Consider the following 24,900-nt stretch of genomic DNA (forward strand, 5'->3'; position numbering starts at 1 on the left):
GAGGGGAGATCTATGAAAATTAGTGTTTACCATAGAAATTCTCTAGCGTTCTTACCGCGAGATTTCCCTCTACATTTCTATACTGGTAGCAAAGTCTCCAAGCTATCATCGTAGCTAAAACGAAAAAACACCGTGTTTATTTCCGTACATTTTTTTAAGAAGAAATCTACCGACGAATTGTGCAAAAATATTTATAGTCAAAAAAGGACGGCTACATTTTAGAAACGTAAGGGTAGCGAGGTTGTATAGCGATGCGCGAGCTCTCGCAATCTCAATCCTTTGTACATGAAAGCTGAAGAGAAGAAGAGAAATCTATAACCTCTAACTAGTCGCTTGTCGATACGTTAATATCGTTAGTCGATAAACAATTATGCGACAGAGCGCCAAAGTTCTTGAAGCGCGCAGAGTTAATTAATCTTCGAGCTGATCTATTCGATTCTTGAAAACTTCAAATTATTACTTTAACTTCGAAAAGATCGCTCTGTCATAGGATTATCTTCGGATCTAAAGGTAACCATCGATCAAAAAGCGAGATGGACCAACGAACGTAATCGATAAAAACAAACAGCCTTTACCCTTGTCCTGCTCAACACCTAGAAGAAAGGAAAACTAAAACGCTGTTACAGTTTACACCGGTTGGATTCTTAGACGGTTCGCGATTCTATTCTATCGCTCGATAGCAGCGGGCGCGTGAGAGGTATAACCTTGATAAGATGCGACGTAGGATAATGCGAGGGCCGCGTTTGCAGACCGGTTTTCTCATTGAACCGCGGCTGAAAATAACCACGCGCCGCATAATTCAAGCGTTGTAACGCGACCGACCGGGCCCGAAAATTCGCGCGACCGTACCGGAAACCCGGTTGATGTCTCGCGATCGCGTTTATCGTCGTCGGATGAATCGAAACAGGGGCAGGCAACGATAACATGCCACGTGGGCCACGATTTACTTCTTGACATTTCGCCAACATCTTTCCCTTCGGTTAACCTTTTCCTCTTCCGTATCGTCACCTCTTTTCCTCTTCACGCAGAGTATTTCCAAGTTTCGATGCGGAGTAACGCGAACCGGCAGAGAACTGGGCGCATTTGTGATTTGTTTCTTAACAGTTTGCGAACAGTTTCAAGGCGAATAGGACGCCGGTCGACTATCGTTGGAGAAATTTCAGGTTGAACGATTTTGGTAATTTCCTAGGGAATGCGAGGCGTACGAGGTTGTAGAGGAAATGGTGACCTTTGGAATATCATTAGGTTGATGCATAGAAAGTGTTGGCTTCCTGGATTAATCTTTAATCAGTAGTTTCGTCAAAATATGTGTATATATATGGTGTCTCTAATCGAAGAAATTAATCGCATTATTCCAAATTTACAAGAATTATCGATTCTTGAATTCCAAAAATCTTGAAACGAAACTGTTGTAGTTTCCCTTCTCAAATAATTTATAGATCGAAGATTGTTTGAGCGGAATATATAGAATGTCCTTGACTTTCTCCAAATGTATTAGGCTGTCCGAAAAATGTCTTTCTTTCGCAAACGTGTTTTTTACAACAATGCACCTTCGTACAAACGTGAAATCAAGTCTGTGAAATGTCACGGTGTTTATCTCAACAGGACAAAATGTATCGTACGTAATTCGACAAAATAATATAAAACAAAAAACGATTTATTTATCGTGCGTTTATTATTTCCTCATAAAATGAAAGAAACTTTTCGGACAACCTAATACAATGGAAAACATCTACCGTCCTAATTTCCAAGGAGTAGTGCACCAAAAAAAAAAAAAAAAGACAATTCCACTAAAATAAACACATTCCAAATTCTATACGCTTTACATCAAATTTGTATTTTTCTCGAATGTTTATGTCAGACCTACGATGGCCGAAAATATCTCAAGTACCATGATTTAAAATATAGTTAAAGTATCCAGAAGCTGATGCAAGATTAGTCGCGTCAACAGAATTTTAAAGGCCTTGGGACAGATATATTCTAACCTTGGTTCTAACGAAACGTATCTTTGAAATTCGCAAAACAGCAACGGTTATTTCGAAGTGGCAGCAAACTCCTAATTAGACTGTAAAGTTCCATCTCGCGAACCGGTTGATCGAAAAGTGCCAAGTCGAGGTGCGAAACATTACTAACGCTCGAAAATAGCGACAGCTCATACATCAAGATCCTGATCCGCATCGTTCAGCAGCTGTCCGCGCGGTTGCACAAAAATCCCGCTCCAACGGGATTGGAAGATACGCGATAGTTTCACGCGAATCGAACTTGGAAGATATTACAAGAAAGAATAACGAAGAACTGAACAATAATATGCGTTTAGAAGTAGAACCTTTAGACTTAGAATTATGAGAACCATGCGAAGATTAGAATTTTCGGATCTTTCGACAATTAAATTAGAATGCTGCATGTATAAAAGAAATTGAAACTTTGTATTAATTAGGTTTTAATATCGTTAAATATTATTAAATATTATAGAAAGTATAGTTATTTCTGTGCATATCGCGATATACAATTTCTAGATAAAAATAACAATAATACACCTGTTTCTAATAAATATATTACTTTTAAATCGTATGTTTTAATTTTTATACTCGGCTCTACGAGATATGTGCAAGTATCAGCAATATATTTGGTCTTGAATTTTTTTCGGGGATATAGTTCCCTGAAATAGTTGGGCAATTACTATTCCCTAGTTTTTATTGGAGGGTCCTTAGGGACACGCGGGAGACAAGAGAAGTGGGTCAACCGGCAGCGATCTCTGGCAAAAGTGCCGCTTGGATCGGAGCCGGCTAAATCCAGCGTGCGACAAAAAGTGCAACCCAAGGATCCGGATGCACGTCAGCCTCCCTTTTACCGCGTTACGCGCGCATCAGAGGATTCACGACCTTTTTCCTGGCCGTATCGCACGGGACTGGCAACCGTGTGACATTTTGCGGCCAACCAGACGATGCACAGCCTTTGGCTCAACGGTGCATCGTCTAAAGCGATTGCAGGATCATGGGGTAGAATAATCGCGTTTTCTTTGACACGCAGATTTGCGCTGATGAACCGAGTTCGCGCTAGTCGGTGTTACGAATCGAAAAAAAGCTCGCGGTAAGTAATTATTAACTCTCGACTATATACTAGCCCGATATTAATTACGACAAAGATAATCTCGCAATAAATTTTCCGACGCGTCTCGATCTATTTGCGTTGAAAATTCCTTCAGATTCGTTCGAAGTATTTTCAGCGAAGAAATTGTCCGAGTGCTGTTCCGAACTTTATCGTTTACTTTCAAACGAAAGATCGTAGGCTTATTTTGCATCCAAAAATTTCAGATCTATTTATCGAAATAACGAGTTTCAAAGTAGCAACTTGAATATTTCAAAAACTTCCGAAACACCAACATCGGTGCAATATTGGCGTGTCAAGGTGTTGAAACTGCACTTTATTCGCAGGTTTCGATCTCTTATCGCATGAAATCTCAGAAGCAACGTCGACGAAATTTGCGATCATGCAAAATCCGATTTGCACACGAAACACACATTTCACGCGACTTTAGATCCGCATCGGTGCTTATCCACCACTTATAAGCGACGTTAGGCAACGCTTTCGCAACAAGTATTGTCTCCTTCGCTTTGCATCAAAGGTGTTACTATGCACTTGGATCGATCGAATAATTCGCAGCGCGTTCTATCGATTGTACAAGTATTTCAAGGGTTATAGAAAACATCATCGATGCAGAAAGTCTCGATTTTAAAGCAAAGCTTGTCAGTTATCCTCGTGCGAGGGGATGTTTCATACACGATACGTTATTCAACGCAAGGGATGCGTGTGGTTTTCTTCTTCTGATTTTATTCTACGTGGTTGAACGTTAGATATTACGTTCTATAGTTTTATACAAAGAAAGAGTTTGTGACGGAATTAAATATTCAACGGCAGGAAGAAATTTTAATTTTGCAAAGGTTGAGAGCCTCCGGTACGCGACGAAGAAGAAAAGAATTGATCTGATGCATACATCGGGCATCCCGGCAAGCGAAAGATCTCTGCCATTTTTATTTCACCTTTTCTTTTCTTTTTTTTTTTCTTTTTCCTTTTTTGCCCCTTTTTCTTTGCCGCAACGTGTCAAGCCGACGTAGCTAGCTTCTGATGTATGAAAAAATAATTCCCGTGGGTCGATGTGTGTAACTAAAATAAATACGAATAACAAGGGATAAATGTCAGTGGGTCGGTGTATTACTTCTCGTCGAACAGTTCTTCTTTCTTTACTCATCCGTCTTGTGTTTCTAACCTTTCCCGCTCAAATGGCAGACGGTTTTTTAAAAACGCGACTAGATGTTTCGTTTAATAAACAAATTCATAAGCGTGATCGCGTTGGAGCTTTTTGCGTCATCTCCGTTTCAGTCATAATTTTCTCGATAAAATCGAGATTCGAAGATTAATGGGTAGAAATCTTTGCAAAAATTGGGATTCGGAATTTAACGAAGCAGGAAATTATTACAAAAATCACAAGCTTCTAAATACGAGTTATTATAATTTTGCTTCTCTAGAAAGTACTTTGCAGTATGACGAAAAATACTAGATAGCGTTTCAAATTTGAAAATGTCTGCTCTGCGATATATTTGTGAATTAATCGAAACAAATAGAAGATGGGACTCGAGATTGTTAAGATGCATCTCGTTCCATCGAAAGTCAGAAATAACACAACTCGTCTCGAGGCGACTGACACGTTTGAAAAGCAAGAATAATCCAGTGTTGAATAATTTATCGATAATGTCTGGGTTCATTATACTTTAAAATATTCCGAGTACAGTGTACACGCCGAGATTAAAAAGCAGTCAAACTTGGTAGAAACAGCGAATATATTAGGCTTACGGATCGTCAAAGTCAATGATCGATGATGATTTCAAGGCTAATTATTAGCGGATTTTAATAATCCAGATAAAATTGAGGCCACTCCGACGCTGTTTAGAACAGCGGCTAAAGGTCACTCTAATTCAAAAATTCTCTTCTACTCTCCAATTACAAGTTTTTGTCGATTTTTACGAAGCGAGATCCATTCACCGCATACTCAATAACCAAAGAATCCAAAGATGTTTAAACTAGAAACTTTAAGTTTGACAATTTTTGGTAATTTTTACAAGACGAAAAATCCACCGACGACCGGTAACTACAATTTTCAAATCTGCAACTTATAAAAAGAGTTCGTGTAAGAACTTTTGTTGCAAATGTAATAGCTTTTGCATAAACGAAGTCTCAAGTCGAACTGTTACTATCGTCCCCGATTTGCCCTATTTTCTGTGAAATAAAAGATCTGCTACTATCACTGCGCCAACGTTTCCGATATGTTCTATTTAGAAATATCGAGCCTCGAAGAGCCTAATTTCTTTTTATCAATTTTTATAAAGAAGTTCGAAAAAAGAGCTGTGAAAGAGAACTTAGAGAAATTTCATTGAGAAACATTTTCTCGAAAGCGGGAAACTTGGACGCGAAATATCATTTCGCGATTCTTACGCGACTATGAGCTAACAAAACCGAGCCCAACTGCTAGAACAACGATCATCCTCCGCCCTCCAGACGAGCAACTTACGTTTCCTGTTCTTCAGCCGGCGTAGGAACTTGCAGAACTTTTTGTACGCTGTGTTCGCCTCCTTGCTGCTCAGTTCCATCGCGCTCTTCGCCCTTTCATGCTTCTGCTGTCCAGACGGACAGAATTTCGGATAACGCCAGTGCTGGCATGGTTCTGACCAGTCTAACGTGGCAGCTGGCGCCATTACACTTTACAAAATTCACTTAAAAAAAAATCCACCGAAAAAGAAAGAACACTTGACCGTGTGAATATTTTCTTGGTGAAAAATACTCTGGTTTACCCGTTCGTTTTCGATAAATATCTCAGTGCGACAGAAGCTTGACGCATCTAGTCTATAGTCATATAGTTTACAAATATTCCGAGAGTCTGAGACTACTTGGAAGGTCACCAGCAACTAATATTAACACCGTGTCAAGGTGCACAGCGCGGGTCATCGTAACTGTGCCAAATAAACGATTTTCCACGGTGATCTCACTGCCTGTCTTTATCATGCTTCCGACAAGAAGCTGGCCAAACCAGGTAATTCGGGGCGACTCACACGATCGCCATTCAGCACACGGGAATGCGGCGTTGAAACGCACGAGCCTACACACCGGGTCGTGCACGAATTCCCGCGTGCCACGAATCGCCAATAACTCCGCGATCTAGCTTACGTGTCGTGATCACGCGATCATTGTTCGTTTTCCGTCCGAGCCGATTTGTGAGACAGGAGGACAAGGTTCAAGATCGACCACCGTCTACAACGATTCGATCGGACGACGTAAGATCGATCGGTGTGCTCGAACGACAGATTGCTTCCACCGATGACACCTATCCTTTGGAATGCTCAGCGAGCCTCCTTTGGACACTTTGTAACGTACAGATATTGTTGCTTGTCTCGAGGTAAGGTTCCCTTTTGAAGATTTTCCAAGACTCGGATTTTGTCTCACCGAGCGTTCAGCAATCTTTGGCAATTTTAGGAGATTTATTTCGGTAGAGTCGTTACTGGAAGACTCGAGGAGATTCGTTGGCACGTATATCGTTATAATAGCTCGGATTGAGCATCGATCATCTCGCTTGCTTCGGGCTACCAAGCTACGCGGAGGTGCAATTCCTCCTTGCCGAGTGATCGGTCTATTTCGTTGGTTTCGGATCGGTTCTAACCGCTTGCTATCACCAAATAATGCTCACGGAGGATAAAAACGAGTCACAGCGCGTGTGAATCTTTGGTCGAACGTAGAACGTGTAAATCAACTTGAAGATTCCTCTTCTAAGAATCTTCTTAGTGGAAATCTTAATCAAACGGTCCTCTCCCTCTTTGGAAACGTAGCACTTTCAAACCGCACGATCGGATCACAAACTTTCCTCCAACACTTTCGGCTCGTATCGTATTTCGGTAGAGGTAGAAGACGACGAGGTGAGAATCGCGCGGTTAATCGTAGCGCGTTCTCAGGTTGACGAAACGGACTGGCTTTACGTGTCGAGATCACGCGACGATCCGAGACCTGGCCGATTTGTATCGCTGCGTATCGCTAGCGTTCCACGTAGCCAGCTCGTCAGAAACGTTCTCGTTCCACGGCGTCTCGGCACGCGACTAAGCCGAACGCGTCGCCAATCGCCATTACCCGCGGAAGAATCAGCTTCCCGGAGGGGGGGAGGAAGACGCCGAGCGTCGCGGAGGGGGGAGCGAGCGTTGTACAACGTATAACAGATACGAGCCGCGAGAGCTAGCGATAAACGGTGCCTGGCCGCTTTTCGACTTTCCTGACTGCTCTTTCAACGCTACCGTACAATTTCTTATTATTTTAGGGCGAATTTAGGTTGAGCGTTGTCTCTTCAGCCAAGTCTATACCGAATATTGGCTTTTAGGTTGAGTGATGCACTTTAGATCGAAATTAGGTCGAGTATCGTCTCTTTGACGGCTAACGTAAAATTCTGTGTCTTTTAAGGTGAATTCCTTCTTTTAGGTTAATGTATTTTTTTCAGATTAGTTCGTTTAGATCGAGTTCCGACGAGTCTAACGCTAGATTCTTCGAATTCTTCGAAAGTTTAGTGAGAAATACTCGATAGCGTTAGATCTGAAAGCTTTTACCGGGCCTCTCTATTTAGTTCAGCTGCTCTTCCATCGACTTACGTTACGTTTGTTATTTCTCTCGCGGTTCTTGAGAATCGAACGATCTTATTTTTAGCATAACAGGTTTAAGACCGCGACAACACGACGTACCCTGCAAAACACAATCTCGCGCTAAAATTGGAAAGTAAAGTATTTTTCGAGCACAAGCATTTCTTGATCTCGACTTAACGTATCAAAGTCACTTCTTTTTTTTATCCCTCGATTCTCGAAAATCTTTTTCTATCGCATCTGCTAACTCGAGCCGCCATGTTTTCCGCTTGATTAAGACCTTATTTAATTCCGGAAGCAGATAAGATAATTAACATCTGCATTAATGCGGATTACAGGATCACCTTCGAGTCGGTCGTTCGTTAACCGATTAAACCCACGAAATCGACGTAATACGGACATAAATATTTATCTGACGGTCATCTACTAAATACGCTATTCTTCAAAAGTATCAGGATATCAGCATATTTTTGATAAAATGTATTTTAGCTACAGAATTAACGTAATCGGCGTATTTAAGTAGCAAACAATATATAAAGTAACGCGGACAAATTTCTAATCAGATAAACTTTTCGCTTCAGAGTCCAAAGGCGATATTTCATAGAATTCTATGCGTAATTGAAATTTATAGCTCGATAGACGATTCGTAATATTCGAAGGTAATAAGTTCTGCTTCCGATTATTGATTCGTCATTAACTCGTACACACTGGTTAAATTCAAATATCTTTATTGCGATATCGATGGAGATGTCCGGATGCTCGTAAACGGTAGCATATTCGTAGCCTAAATACGAAATATGTACCCATATTGACCCATATTTCCTTAACGAGTTGCAAAGCCGTGAAGCCATTCAACCACGTAAAATAGATCAACGAAGATTCGAAGAGTCGCTTATTAATGACCGTCTGCAGTCTCTCGTTTCTCGAACGAAGAGCAAAGCTTGGACTCTGTAACGAATTTGTCATGGAACAAAGTGGTCTGCAATATATTTCATTCGCGTACAGCAGTAAACTCGTCATGACTATGCGTGACACCAGAGGATTATTCATGATAAAATCTATTTATAGTAGATCGTGTCGTCAATGACGTTACGTTGGATTAAATAGAACGTGCCAGTTTTGCAAAGTAGAATTTCGCGGCTGATGAGCAATCACGTTGACCGCGACTCTTCTCTGAATTTTTTTCATCTACTCGAGTAGTTTTACAACCTGATGTCGTTGTTTGGCAGGTCGTCGTTTGTAATCGTATTCTGCGTGCTTTTTGGTACAGACATTGTTATCTCGAGAAAGAATATTTCTATTTGATAAAGATCACGATATTCCTCTGGAAGAAAGATAGCGCGATATCTCGCGAGTAAACAGAATTTTCTAAGCGATAAATTAGAAATAATCGCGCCACGATACGTACAAGGGGAATTGAAAACTTAGAAATATGACGAGCAACCGTTGAAAATAATATCGGATTACAGATGTCTATGCCAATTCATATTTTCATGAATATAGCGAAGGAAATAGAATTTAAATGGAGACTTGATTCATCTAGCGAGCATTACAACGTGATTCTTACTCGGAATTATTCCTATCATCCTCTTTATCCTTACTTTTTCTCTAAAGAGCTATACTAAACAAACTTCTTTTTATTTCTTATCTCTAATTACATAAATTAAAACGGAAATCTAATTACATAAATTACACGCGGCATAAAAACCATGGTTATGCTCTTAGCTCCGGCGAATTTCTTTCTTATTTATCAACTCGAACTAATCGTTCAACAGCGTGACATTTTTATAATTCAGATATTTCACAGATGCACGAACACTGAACAGAGGCGGCCTGTTACGTAATTGTCCACCGACAGTTTATTCCCACCTACTGCATAGAATTTAAAGTAGCGTAAATTAACAACATAAATAAAATAGAGTAGCGCGTAAGACATCTATCTAAACAGATTATACACAGGATAACCAAATACTTTCTACCGCAAAATTGAAATTCCTATAAAACTCGATTCCAACGAGGACAGAATCATTTAGCAAATTCCGAGGTATTCTGAATGCAAACAGACGCGAAATGAAATTATTGTATATCAATAAGAATTATAAATAAGATATATAAATAGCAAGAAGAGAAAACAAGTTGCAGATAAACAACTATCGAGCTCGAGCTTTTTACCGCGATTTGCCGCAACGTACGTTTCTGAAAAATAACGACCGATATAATATCGTTTAAACCAGGTAAAAACGAACGAAGAAACGATGGCGATCAAATAGCTGAAGCAAGCTGATAGCGCGTTTAAAAATCTTCCCCTCCGAGGAACACTCTGTATTTGTCTCGAAGATTATTTCATCGTAGAAGGAAAACGGAATGAGCAAACGAATACACCACAATCTCGGCGTGGAGTTGTGCGCCAGACGAAGCGTAATCAAAGGTTAAGGTGCTATCGTTACTTTGCAGCGATCTCGGTTTTATCCGCGGTTTCACCTCGATGGCGACGTTTCAGTTCCTCGATCGTGGTATTAATTAATAGAAGACTCTGCTGCATTTCGTATCGCGGCAGTCGCGAAAATTTCGTTTCATTCGTCCAAAGTTCTCGCCGTAATCTGAATATGATAAATATCGACAGGTGATACCAGGTGAGCTGTTTATTTTGAACGAAAGTAAGAAAACAACTGTAATTGCATGACGGAAGATTACGTAATACCTTAGCAAGTAATAACAGCAGTGAGCTGGCAGATTAGAAGCGAGAGATTACGAACTTGCGTGTCAATCGGATGATTTTTAACTTATAAAATTTGATTGTAACGTGAAGCTTGTTATTCGTAAAATTTCATCAACGATATTAGTTCAGTTGTGCAGAAAGATAAAAGATATTGATACAAAAAATACCTTGGAAAGGATGCTACGAATAAACGAAATACGTTTTTAAATATCAAATTTAGATAACTAAAAGGAAAAGGCCGTGAACGCAGAGCGATGTAAGAAATTCGCTACGAAGTAAGCAATATTCTGTTGCAAGTGTCAATTTTATGACTCTAGGAAAAGCGGTTCATATGATCCAGGCTTTGTTTTATTTAAGATTGAACGCGATGAAACGGTTATTTTTAAGGCTGCATGCGCGCTTTTACTATCTGTAAAAACGCGACGCAAGTGGGACGATTCGTTAAAGGAAATGATACCGTGTCGATCGTAAAAAACTGTTGGTACAAAAAGTAATAAAATGTTTATTGTTGAAACGACAGAAAGCCGAACAATAAAAAGAATGATATTTTAATGGAGTCGTTAACTTCGACGTGGGTAATGAAGCTGGCGCGTTAGACGCATAGGCTGATGATGAAAATGGGTAATTCAGTAATTTGTGAATCCCGATCGAAGATACGAAGATAAGGAACATCGCTTCGTATATAGTCGAAACGAGAACAAATCCCACGGAAGTCGTGTTGCTATCGTACTCCCCCTGTGTCACTGCTTTCTTCAAACTCTTACGACCAACTTTTCAGAAAATTTTCCACGAAACGATTTTTTCATATTTCCCACCGATCGAAGAAACTTTCTAGCGACGAGTACGATCCAAAGAACTTTGTTTTTTATTTTCGTTATTATTAATTAAAGTTGAGTTGACTCAAGCTATCAATAATAGAAGTTAGATTAGCTCTAGTTATTGATAGTCGAAGATAAGTTAACTTCAATCGAAGGTTCATTTTTTTTTCGATATTAAATAAGTTTTACGAACGATCGAAGAGTAGAGTTCTTCGTGATATAAAATGAGTTTAGAAAATAACGGAGACAAGTGCAACAGGCGAAAAGCCGCAGTTCTTTAATTGGCAGGATTAACAGGGTCAGGGATTGTTGAAATAAAATTTTTACGAACGAACGTAATCTGTTTAACGTTCGATTTCGAGATAAAACAGGAAAGAATTCTTTTTTAAATATAAACCACTTTAATACGATTCGCCAATAGGATGATATTCCGAAACTCCAATATCCTCGTAAATGTCAATCATTTTAACGTAACCAGCGTTGTTTTCTTAAGACTCTAAAGTACGAACATAATCTCTGTTAAAATATACATGGAAATAATATTTAGAACGTTCCAAAAACCAGTGTAAATTGTTCCGAGCGCCACAAAGTCGCGGGCGCATTGATATATCGCTGGTGTTTGAACACTGGTTAGAGCACCCGCTATATTTAGCCGTAATAAGCAGATAACAGGCGAGCAACAGCACAGAAATCGCACGTGAAACCTGTGCTCTGCGTTCAAAACACTGTCAAGAGTTTAAAAAAACAATTCTATCTTCGGGAAAATAAGGATGACGTTAAATATTCTTCTCCGGTGACATCACTTTTTTTATCGACAGGAAAAAAACACGAAGATTTAGAAGAAATGCGCGATGGAACGACGTAAATTCGATCCTTTGCATTTCTTTTTTTCTTCTTCCTTTTTTCTTTTTTTATATGTTTCAAATACTTGAGGCTACTGAGTGTCCTTGTTACCTTATTTCAATGATTTGGATGCTAATGAGGCGGCCGAGTCTTCGATATCGAAAGTGTACAGCTCGTCCAAGAAGGAATCGAGGCTCGCTTTCGTGACCAATAACGCGGACAGTTGATGAGGTTGCTTCAAGCGTGCTGCTTGGAATATCGATGAACCGTTTGTTTCGTGAAAGTTTTCCCTCGGTGAAAATTTATTTGTTTATCGTTGTTTGATATGTAAAAAAAAAATGCTTCTCCGCGTCTTAAAACGGCCGAACAAAATTAACAAAGTAACGAGTATTCTTTCTGCAGAGATTATTTCGCGCGTCACTTTCCTTCTTTATGTTTCTTACTTTCTTCTTTCTTGATATTTATTTCATTCCGTGCTATCTTTTGCCTTCAAAGTAACTGTCACGGCTCTTTGAAAAAGCATTCTCGTCCAACCGTCTCAATTGCAGAATTCCCTTTGAAGAAGAAGAAGAAGAAGAAGAAAAAACAGGGAAAGAGTAACAAACAAGCAACGAGGAGCCGCGTGATTAATTTTCGATGAAGCTCGCGCGCTTCGCGATAAGGAACTCGTTCTATAGAATCGCCGGTTTATTCCCGGTAAGTGTGTCGAAAGCCGGCGCTTCGAGCTTCGGGGCGAACAAACTGGACAATTTATAGCCGCGAGACTGAAAGAAGTAAAGCAAGTTCACCGTCTATAGCACCTAGCGAGGCCGATGACACCGAGAGAACAAAACGGGAATTTGTAACTAACTTAAAGGCCGGCGATCGTGTTAAGAAGCCGCAGTCGTCTGTATATCACTTATTAGGCGACGTCCAGACGTTAAAAGCTTCAATGAGTTTCAAGATCTAACGAAAGGAGCAAGGAAATTAATAGAGTGCACGGTTCGACCGGTTAGTTACGTTTAATTATAATTTAGACCGGTCACCGGCGAACCAGTGAAAATAAATGAAAGAGTCGAGGAAATGTTCGAATCAAACGACAGACCTGAGAATTATGTCTATTAATGTACGCGGTCACAGACGATTATGAAAATATATGAATCGACCAATTACATAAATTACGATTTCATTAATTAATTTCATTCATAGAGAATCGTTGTAAAAATAAGGCTGATGATCGCAGGTAAATGATTATCAAGGTAAATGAATTAATAATTTTATGAAGAAATTAGAGAGAATTAGAGTGACCTATGAATCGAACGATTATGAAAATGAATATGTAATATGATCGAACATATTGGGAAAACATTGCTCTACCTATAATTGACTCGATTGATTAATGAAAATAAATGAATATGAGGCGTAGAAACGTTAGGATCGAAAGGCTAATTCTGTATTAATCCTGTATTAATTAATGAGTAAATAATTATGAAAATTAATGGAATATCAATCTGGTCAAACAATTGTATCATGAAACGAATTAAATCCGAGTAACGTGGCATGCTGCGTGCAAAGGAACGACAACCATGATCCTCAAACTGTCTAATTGCCAAGAAACAAGCCTCGAATCTCTCCAAACAGGCCGATATTGCGAATCAGATTCAATTGGACGGCCTACGAACCGCAACTACGACGAAATTGAAATGCCTGGCTAATAAATTTCACTCTACTACGATCATGGAATCGGAGATTGCTTTTGGATTACGTAGAAATCGATATGTCGCCATATCGAACGATTAGACGATTTCCGAAGCACTCGAAAAATACCTTTTCGAAATACGTCTTGAGCGTAAGATCGATTTAAAATTATCTACCGTCACGCGGATCGGCTGATAGAAATTTCAATAGGTCGCAGATAATCCGGAACTCTCCAGTCGGCTGGGTTATCGAGCGTTCTTTCTTTTTTTTTATTTTTCTTATTTTTTTATTTTTTTTATCGATACGTGGCTATCGATCGCGGTCATTGCGGAATAACCGTTCCACGAAACGTAATCGTGGAATCGGTGTATTCTCGACAATGAATAATGAACCGACGTCATTAATCGAATCATTGGATTGCTCGGACGTTGTAAAACGCGAAGTAACACACCCGTGGCTCAACGAGTTTGGCGCAAAAATAAACGAGTCGTAGTCGAAAACAATTCCACGAAGCACAGTTCAACGCGGTCCGGTTTCCGGTTAAGAAGGATTCGCGAGGATGCCCTAACGTTGAAACGTGACTGGCCTATTATAGTGATAAATGAAAGGTAATCAGAGAAAAACCGGAATCGTCCGTTTTTAGTGATTACAGAAAGCCTTCCTAAAATACAACGTGTCTCAGAATTTTTTTACTGGGAACCTATACTAATCTTTTTACTGAGAACTTATACTAATTTTTCAAACAGCGTTATATAATCTCCAGGGTTTTCTGAAAAATTGAAACGATCGTTTATCTTTCATCGATTTTTACATGAAAACACAGGAGGTATACAAAAAATATATCGATGTTTCCTTTTAATTAACGAATCTCACGATAAAGCAAAAAAAAAAAAAGAAAAAGAAGAGAAAATAAGAGGTAAGTCGCGATAAGCGAGATATGGAAGTTGTCGCCCGTAAGGTATCACCCGAGTTTCTCGTTAGAGAAATCTTTTAAAGTGCTTCTAAGTGTACACACACAACATGCGTGCCATACATTTAAATGGATAAAACATATTCCGGACAATTCAATTAATTGTTGTATAACTCTGTTTTGTACTGTGCTTATCACGACACTTCGAAACAAGTGGTTCTTTTTTCCTGTATCAAAGACGTGTGCAAAATTCCATTTATAATTCCCTATCTATCTTACGATTCCAATAAGAAATAGCAAAAAGTTTGAATTCTTAATTAACTCCTTCGCAACGAGATATGATTCATTGATTGTATACGGTGTAACAAAAGAATTGCTGACTGTTTAAATACTTTTGTAAACCGATGTACGTAACAAAGGCAATCCATGATGGACACCTGTTCCGTCAATCGTATAACTTGTTTACAAGCGACAGTTCGTTTCGAAACAGCGAAAGGTGCGTTTCGAGCGAGGCAAAGTGACGAACACGCGTAACACCGTACACGCGTCGAGGCCATCGCTATTGAGTTATGGGCAGGCTATGCAGCTGATCGACCATATAAATAGATCGACCGTACATTGAACGGTTATTCTCGTTCGGTACTGATACACTTCGACCGACGAGGACGTAGAAAATCATCTGACGCAAGACCGTTTAACGATCGTTCGTTTATCTATACACCGCTTCTTTCCAATTCCCAAATGCAATTGCTTCGTTCAGACGTTTCCAATGTACATATTATCAGCGCAATAGATTGCAGTTCGAATTACATAGAAAATGAAAAGAATATGCAGGCGATAGAAACGCGTATGAAAAGATATACAGATTACGGAGGATGTAATTAACATGTCGGTGAAGAAATTATTATGAATTAATTAATAATCGAATACCGATGAATTTCGATAGAAAAAGCTATCGTAAATTAATAACTAAATATTATATAATATTATATAATAATAATAACTAAATATAAATGTAAGATATCGATAACGACGTTCGTGATATGTTTCTAACAAGTGTCCGATTGTTAAAGCGAGCAATTAATCCTTTGAATTGCCAACAGCTTAAACACGAGTATTTGTTACGTAATAGACGACACGATATGTGATTTACTATGATCGAAATTGCGTATTTAATATCATCCTTGGTATACAAAACGTCGATTAAACTCTACATGTATATTCAAGCCATATACCTCGTTCGAGGTATTTCGCCGAGGAAAGAATGCGAATTAGATGAACTGCGTTTCTTTTTACTTCAAATACGTCAATAGTTCATGCCGACGAGATTTTTTTCCAACCCGTCTATACATCCATAATTTATCTTTATCGATGAAATACACCGGATATATATGATGCATACATGCATTTATATCATCTAATAATCATAGTAGATGCAAATTAGATTCGTCGTAACTGCTAACCTATGACATAAATATGTCATGTAAATTTCGACGATGTAATGGTTAGGTGTAATAAGTATACACACAGGAAGATATCGGAATTCGATAAAGATGGCAAGGAGGATAATCGTAAGTCGAAGAATTAGCAAAGCGAAATTTAGAATAAAGCGCCTTGGTAATAACATTGTAAAACGAAATTCCTCGGCTTCGTACATTTATCGTGAATCATACGACATTTGAATAATTGCCAATGGATAAAGAAATAGTTCGATTCCTCGAGTTTCTAATGTACAGGCCATTTTACGAACTATGCGGATGATTGGCATTAAATCATCGGCTATAAACTTCACGGACCACCCATTTGCTGTTTCATTTTGAAATACAGCGAATCAAGGGTTGCAATTATAATTCACCCGTGTTTATTCGTATGTAACTACTGCTTGACTGCGTGTAGTGCATTTCAAATATTGTTTTATAGGGTTGTAAATTTTCTGCGACTATAGATAACCTATTTTCCATTGAGAGTCAGGCAATGGGTTCGAAGAATCGATTGGGAATATTTAGACCAAGTATCTGATGCTCCGTGCGAATGAAATTCAAAGAAGTTTAATTGGAAACAAATTCTGGCGAACATTCGACGATACCTGCCACTCTTTTCTTTCCTCTTTTACAAAGAAATGAATTTTCTAAAGCAATAAAGAACACTTAACACTTATAAGATCAACGGTTTAACGCGAGCCAAAGTTATTTTTGCAAAGATGACTAGTTTAATACTGGCTGCGATTAGACTGCACATTTTTATACATTTTTGAGAAATCTATCGATTATGCGCGTAATATACAAAAATATATCAAATGCTGGAAATACCGATTCTTATTACGATATTTAATAAACGATATTCAAATTCCACAACTCTATCGACGAAGTGCAATCGTATTAAATCTTGTATTGCACATCTATCTTTCGTTGATCTGAACCGTTTCTAACTGGACTAAAATGATTCTAAACAGATTTCAAAAGATCCCGGAAAGCAGCAAGAAACGTGTAATGAAAAATTTTCGGGCAAGTATAACTTTGAGAATATATTGCACGATATTGCCATAAGGAGGTTTCGACTAACGGAAAGACCTAGACACGCTGCTCTGAACGCGGAACGAAATTTTAGGGCAGAGTTCGTTCACACTAATCTAGATTCGGGATAGTGTCGTCAACGGACAGGTTGGTACCGATCTGGCGGGCTTCCAGGTCTCTTCACAGGAACCAGAAAGAGGCGTGCAACCTAGCTCAAAGGCTATACACAGCCAACGATTAATCGACGTTCGAGTCGAGATACAAATTGAGTCGCGAGATGCTGCAACGCCTCTGCGACACGAACTGCAACATTTTTCTTCTCTTTTCTTTTCCTTGCTTTCTTCACTCCGAAAGAAAGTACACGAATACCACGATCTACTTTTTTCACAACGTGTCGGGCGCTTTGCTTGTTAGTCGATGACGAATATCTTAACTGATTCCATCGTTGATTGGCGAAACACGTGTCTAACTACTAATGATCGAAGATGAACCCCAGCAGAGTCTGCTAAAATTGGTGTCGGGCCGAGCAAGTGGCTAGCTGGTTGCGATTAAAGACAAAAGGCAACTTGTACGGGTTCGCGGAGTGAAGTAGCGAACGTATAGCACGGTTCCTTAGCTCGATAGTTCTATTTTCGTCTGGCAATTAGCGGATTTGCTTGGAACAAAAACTAGCAGCTCTGGATTGCCTCTCCAAACACGTTGTTAGCTATTTCGAGAAAATTTTCGTACACAGGTCGCTAAACGATCTGCCTCGACAACGAATCAACGTCGTTTGACTATGTCGCGGAACAGAATGACTGACACGGTTATACTCAGATACAAGTATCGTAATAAAATATACAGAGAAACACCTTACTATATATGTAGCTGCAAGGACTTGAAAATAATATGATAATAAATTACCTACTCGTTACATGTATTGCAAAACTCTGGCCAATTTTATTTGGTTTTACATGACATACAATATCGAATAACATAAGTCTTATAGAGACTTTACGCGATGAGAAGTCGATCGATCTGACAGCAAAGATCGGAAATTGTTCCGTGGAAAGAGGATCAAGGCCTGGTTCGAAAGAAATCGACGAATCATGGGATAGATTAAGATCTCCGCTCGTGCAACACGCGTAACGAGCATGAAAATTCCGCTTAATCAGATCCGTTGTACCCGCAAAAGCCCTCGGCGTGCCTCGAGGATACGCGTTTAATAATAGGCTGTTGCGAGTAAGAGCAAAGCAAAATTACGGTGTTTTCATATAATCAATAACTCGGACTCTCTCAGGGTCGCCGACGAGCGTGTACCGCCTATCCTCTCTTCCTCGTTGTTAGCTTCTCGGAGGCTTCCGTGAATTCATGTGACACGAAATATGATTATTAGGCTCTGTTCGATTAACGGCAACCAAGGCTTGTATTTTTATAAATAAAGATGACGAACGTTTACTACCGGCGATGGTACGCGATGAAACCACAAACGAAATAAGTTTAAATGAAAAATTACCACTGTGTTTTTAAACACATTCGCAAATTAATAATAGCCTTCCATATTTCTTAAAATTTTTTTACAAAAATAGAGATTTTAGAAATTCTCAGTTCTTCTTTTCCTGTTAATTGACTTTTGCCAAGTGATTTTGATCAAAGTTCACTAGCTATTATACTACAAATTATAAATAATATAGCTTCGGAAGAGAAATAATTATTAAATTTTTTATTTTTTATTTATTTATCGTAAGCCATGCCTTTCGACTTAAGATGGTAAGGATGCAAAGGATAAAAATAAACGTTAAAGATATCTAAGACTTGTGTCTTTCTAAATATTTTCGCTCGAAGAATCTTCAGGGTATTGTCTTCATATAGTAATTGAACACTACGATTATTATTTCCCTCTAAACGCTAGATTGTTTATAAATTATACAGCTCCAAATAATAAACTGTTACCTTATTGTATCGGACGGTAAAAGCTATTGTTATCTTACACGTCAGAGGATGGAAATATTTAACAGAAGTTTCAAAACACAGTCTTTTGCTTCGGAACTACCATATATATATATATATATAAAATATATATTATATATATATATATATATATATAAAATATAAAAATATATGTCTATTTCTTTTATATCATCCTCGTACTATTATTACTTATGCTGTAATCCAAGTTAAATAATGTAACGTGACTTGTTTGTGTATCATAGCCAGCGTTGCGTAGTCCCTAGGAAGATAGATGTGATTGTAAGTAAATAAATTTCCGGTTCTATCGCATCAATTCCTCTTTGATATTTAACTAAATAACTAATCCGCTATTAACGCCTATAAGTATTTCAAACTACAATCTATAATTCCTAGAAACCAGAAGATAACTATCTTTCAAACATAAAAGACCATGCACAGAAGATCAAACAAACCGATTACTAATGGGCCGAAATTGACGATTTCAATTCGATTTCCGTCGGATTTCCACAAAAACAAATCGACGATTCTCGTTCGAGCTACGTTCGACAGAAACAATGACGTCATTCGAGCCTCCTGGATCAAGCATAACGTTCATTGTGACGTCAAGAGGCTTGCCTAACCGATCGGTGCATATACCATCAGAGTACAATTCATTCTCGGCCTCGTTTCGTGCTATCGTCGCGTTTCTACAAAAGACAGGAGAACATTGATAGATAGGAACGCGTTCGACATTAAAATTCGTGGACGTTTTCAGATGCGATGACCGGAAGCTCGCGTCAACGGAAACCACTTTGACGCAAGATGCACCGATGAGCTGTGTACGTGACTTTCGTAACCACTCTTTCAATACGATCCGTTGGACGTGCTTGTAAGGTGAGGTTGAATGGACGTATAATTCCATGGGACTACATGGAATTTCTATCGTTGCGTAATACAAGAATAAATCTATTCGTCTTTGAAATTGGACGAATCGATAGTTAATTGTTGGATGTGTCTTGATTAGATCTTATCGCGCTTTTCGTTCGTAGTTTTTGATCCTCTATCGATGTACACTGCGTATAATTGTGACTGAGGATTTTGACGCATTTATGGGAAATTCAAAAACGCAAAAATTCAAATATCCAGAACGTAATACTCTGAGCGCTATTTATTAGTAGATAAAATAACGATATACCTAAGTTCCATTGTTTAAGTTATATTTTTCTTATCTAAGAAAGATCATCTAAGAATCGTAGTAAATTTTAAATGTACTAAACATTAACCAGAATTTTTGTAAAATGTAAAAAAAAAGGAAAACCGACAAAAAATACTAGAAACATTTTAATCCGTGCCTAATAACATTCCATATCTCTGTTTCTCGTAAATAAAAATGAGTTTTCCTAGAAGAAGTGATTAATAATCTAAGTACACGGTGATGATTGTCTACACGCTACTTTCGTATTCCGGGGTTAATCGTCGCGACGAAACAAAGAAACGGAAGATTTTCACACGATTAAGTTTCTAAGAAGACGAAGAAGCAGAAGAAGCAGCAGCAGCGGTTTTAGGATTCGCGATTAATCGTGCGAATGAACGGGACGTGACTAGGTCACATGGAATTCTTGCCAATTCGCGTGACACGATGAACCGCGAGGAATCTTGGGGATTGTCGTGGACGGAAAATTTGCTTCGTTCGCGTGTTATACTTCGATACAGTTTCGGTTTCTCCGACCTCGATCAATTTTCGCGATGCGCGCCGAACAATTTCCAGCCTGCATAGGCCACATTTTGGCTGTCGTCAAAGAGATTCATCCATCTTCGTATTTCGAGGAAAATACACAGTGTGTACCAGATGTTAACGAAAGATTCGGTAGCCGAAGAATCGTGTTTCGCGATACGTATAATGTGCTTCGTGTTAATCGCTGTTACAGCGTTTACGTAACTTTGTTATATGTTACATTTTTGGACGCTTTGAACGACTGCTTCCAAGTCATCGTTCACGTGGAATGGGTTGAATAATTGGTAAAGAATTATTTTGCATTGCTTTGAACATGTATGGAGTTGACGCAATAACATATCAGCTATGAAATATCGTTTCTACGAATTTCGAACTTAATGTTAGTCATTAAACCTGGAAATTTTGGCAGCATATTGACTGCGCTTGAGTAACAGCTATTGTATTACAATATAACAGACGTTGTTAAAATTAGATACAATCTAAATATTCCTTCGCGTGTTAGGAACATAATTCTGGCAGTTGATATTTGAAAAGTGGTAATGTCGTCTGACCCAAGTTTCGCGAATTCTAAAGAAGCGATTTGGCAATTTTCCCATGCCAGAAGACAGAAGAACAAGGTGAGGATCGAATTCTTAAAAACAAAGCAGTCGGCAATCTGTGTCTTCTTTAATCTTTACTCAGAAGTGGCACATTGCCCTCGAACAAAACTGAAACTCGCTTTTTTCTTTGAACTTTTAGATATTCTTGAAAGAGATTACCCGAACGTTACTCTACAACGATATTAAAAAGAATTCCGATTTCTTTTTATCTCTTAGTCGCAAAAATAACAGCTAAATCTCACAGATCTCTTTCGTTCTCTTTCTTTGTTACTATATGTATCTTCATTCTGTTAATATACTATAAATAACCTTCTCAGCGCCGAATATGTATCGTTTGATTATGGAAAAATTTATTCAACGATTACCAACAACGCGAACATATTTCTGCGAATTTTGTAAACAAGATATAATGCACCATACAGTTCAACTGTGGTGGCAGAATCCAGATTAGTAGAGATACGATCCGATGATTCAGAGCTCGGAAGTGCGACGCTCTCGCGGAGACGATTTTCCATGGGCAATCGCTCGTGATAAAGAATACACGCGGCCATGCAACCACGGTGGCAAAGTTCAAATTTAGCAGCACGTGCTGAATAATGATCAGTCTGAGAGAAAGTCGACAGCAACGACACGCGATTCTTTATACTATAATTAAACAGATCGCACGGAATTCAACGATTCGAAAGAAAATCGCGTTGTATATTCGCAAGATTCTAATTATGATCTTGATAGAAAAAGCAAAGAAAGATATTCCTAATGTATATGTTTTTTGATAAAATGAAACGTCAAAGAGGTAGAATGGTTTCAGCATTGGATGATGAATAAAGATTAGATGCAAATGATCAGGTTTACTCGTGAATTCATGAATGTAACATGGTCTTAAAGAAGCTGTCTTAGAAAATATGTACTTTCAGAATGGTAACAAGATCGATATACACTGTAATTTACTTCCAACCAATTCGACTGCCATCCCAAAGTCGACCATTCACACGCTCCTAATTTTCGATACTCATAGAAATACCAAAGTTGAGTCACTTCAGAACGCGAGGGCGTGAATTCCTATTAGTGATGAGTCTCGAGTGAAAAATGCCACTGCTCTGTCTGAAGAGTACGTGTTGGAATAGCATCAAACGCGTCTAAATTCGGCGACGTCACCTCTGACGTATTCGGCCGAAGCCAACTAATAATTCTTTGTAACGATGACGTCGCTTGTTGTCGAGCCTTTTGCCAATTCCCCGATGCGTTAGCCATTCCTGTAAATCTTTTTTTACACGCCAACGTGTAGGAAAAGTTCATGAAAGAGAGATTTAAGAAAAATCATCGACGCATTAAGATTTTCGTTTTTATGTAATCGTTAACGATTCTTTTTAGAAGAAGACAAAATTAATGATAAACGTAAATATGCGAATATTTAAATTTTGTACAGAGATGAAAGATTCTGGTAGAGAACAACAGTTGAGGTATTTTATGGGCTGCTATTTTCTTTTGATCCTATCTAGAGACAGAACACCGGCGATAACGCCATAACTATTAATAGAAAGAACCAGTTGTATTCCCCGCGGCAATACCCGCAAAAATAGCCCACGTTCCACTCGAAATCGAATGACGTTCTATGCGAACGATCGTCGCTCGAGATCGCTATTTGTCATCGTATCAAATTGGTTTGACCGTTCGTTTTGCTGTTTGAAAATTGGCAAAGTGGCTTTTACTTCTATTCCTGAATCGTTAATTCTTGGTTTTGATACGCCTTGATTCAAAATAACTTCCAATCACTTGCGATTTTCATTAGGATTTTTAGAAAAAAAAAAAAAATTACGACAGTAAAGTTGTACAAATTTGATTAACCGATAAGATCCAGTTCTAGATGTAAAGAGCAGTCTGTTCGTGAAATTCAGACTCAGCGAAGTTGTACTATGGTCCGCAGACGCAGGTCATTTCGATCCTATAGATAGGTAAAACGGTACGGCCGCGAGGTACGGGGACTGCTCAATAAATCATTCCGATTCTATGCCCAACCGCTGCTAGACACAGGAGGTAGATCATTTCGATTCATACCTAAGCGTTCAAACGCACAATGTACCAGGGAATGCTCGATAAATCATTTCGACTCTATAACTAGGGGCACCTGAACTCGTAGAATTCCAGCAAGGATTCGTAGATCATTTCGATTCATAGCTAAATGATAACAACCGAGTAACTTCGATAAATAGCTTAGATACCGAATGTTTCTGATAAATCGTCTCATTCAAAAATAAAACTGTCATAAATCTCTTTCTAGCGGTTGAGTCATAATCGTATTATAGCAGATAAAGATTGAGGATTCCTGATTTTTAGAAAAGTATGTTTAAAGTTTTGAAAGACTGACTAATATGTTAACTCGTCGCTTACGAGGCAATGGCAAGAACTACGAAATGTCGAATGAGTTGGTTGTATGTACATTCGATGCTTTAGGCTGATGGTAAAACAGCTTCGAAAGGATTTCAGTGCATAGTCCTGTATCTTACTTTATAAATTCTTTTAATACGACGTTATACTTTTCTTCGATATTTTAAATGTTTACAATTTATTGCGATAAATTTTCAATTATTTTTCATTATTACAGTGGTTCTGCATATTCTTACAGTTTTGAAATCACCTTGTTAGATTAGCACTGAGTTACCGATCCCTTTCCTAAAGAACGCGTCAAAGAATAGGTCTTCGTTCATCCCAATAAATAAGCAATAAACCGACGAGAAGACAACTCTACCTTACCGACCAACATTTAAGTATCGATCTCGCCAACGCAATGCAAGAACGGGGGAACACCGATGTCAACGATCGTCAACAGAGATCGCTATCATACGACACGTTAGTCGTTTCATAGGCAACGTAGCACGTTAATCGCGATAACGAGTGACGTGCCTAGCACGATACAGTCGGCTCTGTTTCGTCAACTATCATTACTATTACTCTACCTGGTATGTTTTCATAAACACGCATCGCAATAATATCAGATTATCGAATCTTGATAACGAGCTCGATAACGAGATTTGATAACAATTTCCGGACCGTTTTAATTACTTACATTTTAATTATTCCGCGTTATCGCTGGAACACCTGCTACCTCATCGCATTTGGTCGAATGCTCGCTTGATGCTTCCATCGCATCGGTTAGTCTCGCTCCGAAGATTGTACATCGCCCAATGGAAATTTTTAATAAATCCATGTTATCGTCTGAGACGACTGAACAAAGCTGTTAGGCTTGTTTGAATATCAATTATATCAGAGAAATGGAATTAATTCACGCCGCTGTCGAGATTATTACAGTTCGTAGAAATTAACGATTCTACAGATCGTCGATAGCGCCCTGATTTTTCGTTCGTTGTTTTATCCGAGCGTTTCTATATTATCGAGCTCTATCAATTGATAATAATTTATTGAAATTTGATTCGCAAACGCAAGGACAAGAATTGTTTTTGTGCAATTAGCAATTGGTTACATAATATGGTCC

General features: G+C 38.7%; 1 protein-coding gene across 10 annotated transcripts in view; it reads right to left on the minus strand.

The window, feature by feature from the left end:
• LOC122571187 (glycogen synthase kinase-3 beta-like) overlaps positions 1 to 24,900 on the minus strand; it is a 62,681-nt gene that overhangs the window by 14,919 nt on the left and 22,862 nt on the right. For 3 of the 10 annotated variants that reach the window (XM_043734622.1, XM_043734621.1, XM_043734620.1), the window contains exon 1: positions 5,567 to 7,104. The exons of the other annotated variants lie outside the window; for them this stretch is intronic. In XM_043734622.1, coding sequence (XP_043590557.1) covers positions 5,567 to 5,750 — 184 coding nt within the window. In that variant the 5' untranslated portion in view covers positions 5,751 to 7,104. Of the gene's footprint in view, positions 1 to 5,566; positions 7,105 to 24,900 lie in introns of those variants that run through there. 10 annotated transcript variants of the gene reach the window in all.

This window comes from Bombus pyrosoma, linkage group LG9 (genome assembly GCF_014825855.1).
Source record: "Bombus pyrosoma isolate SC7728 linkage group LG9, ASM1482585v1, whole genome shotgun sequence".
Classification (NCBI taxonomy): Eukaryota; Metazoa; Arthropoda; class Insecta; order Hymenoptera; family Apidae; genus Bombus; species Bombus pyrosoma.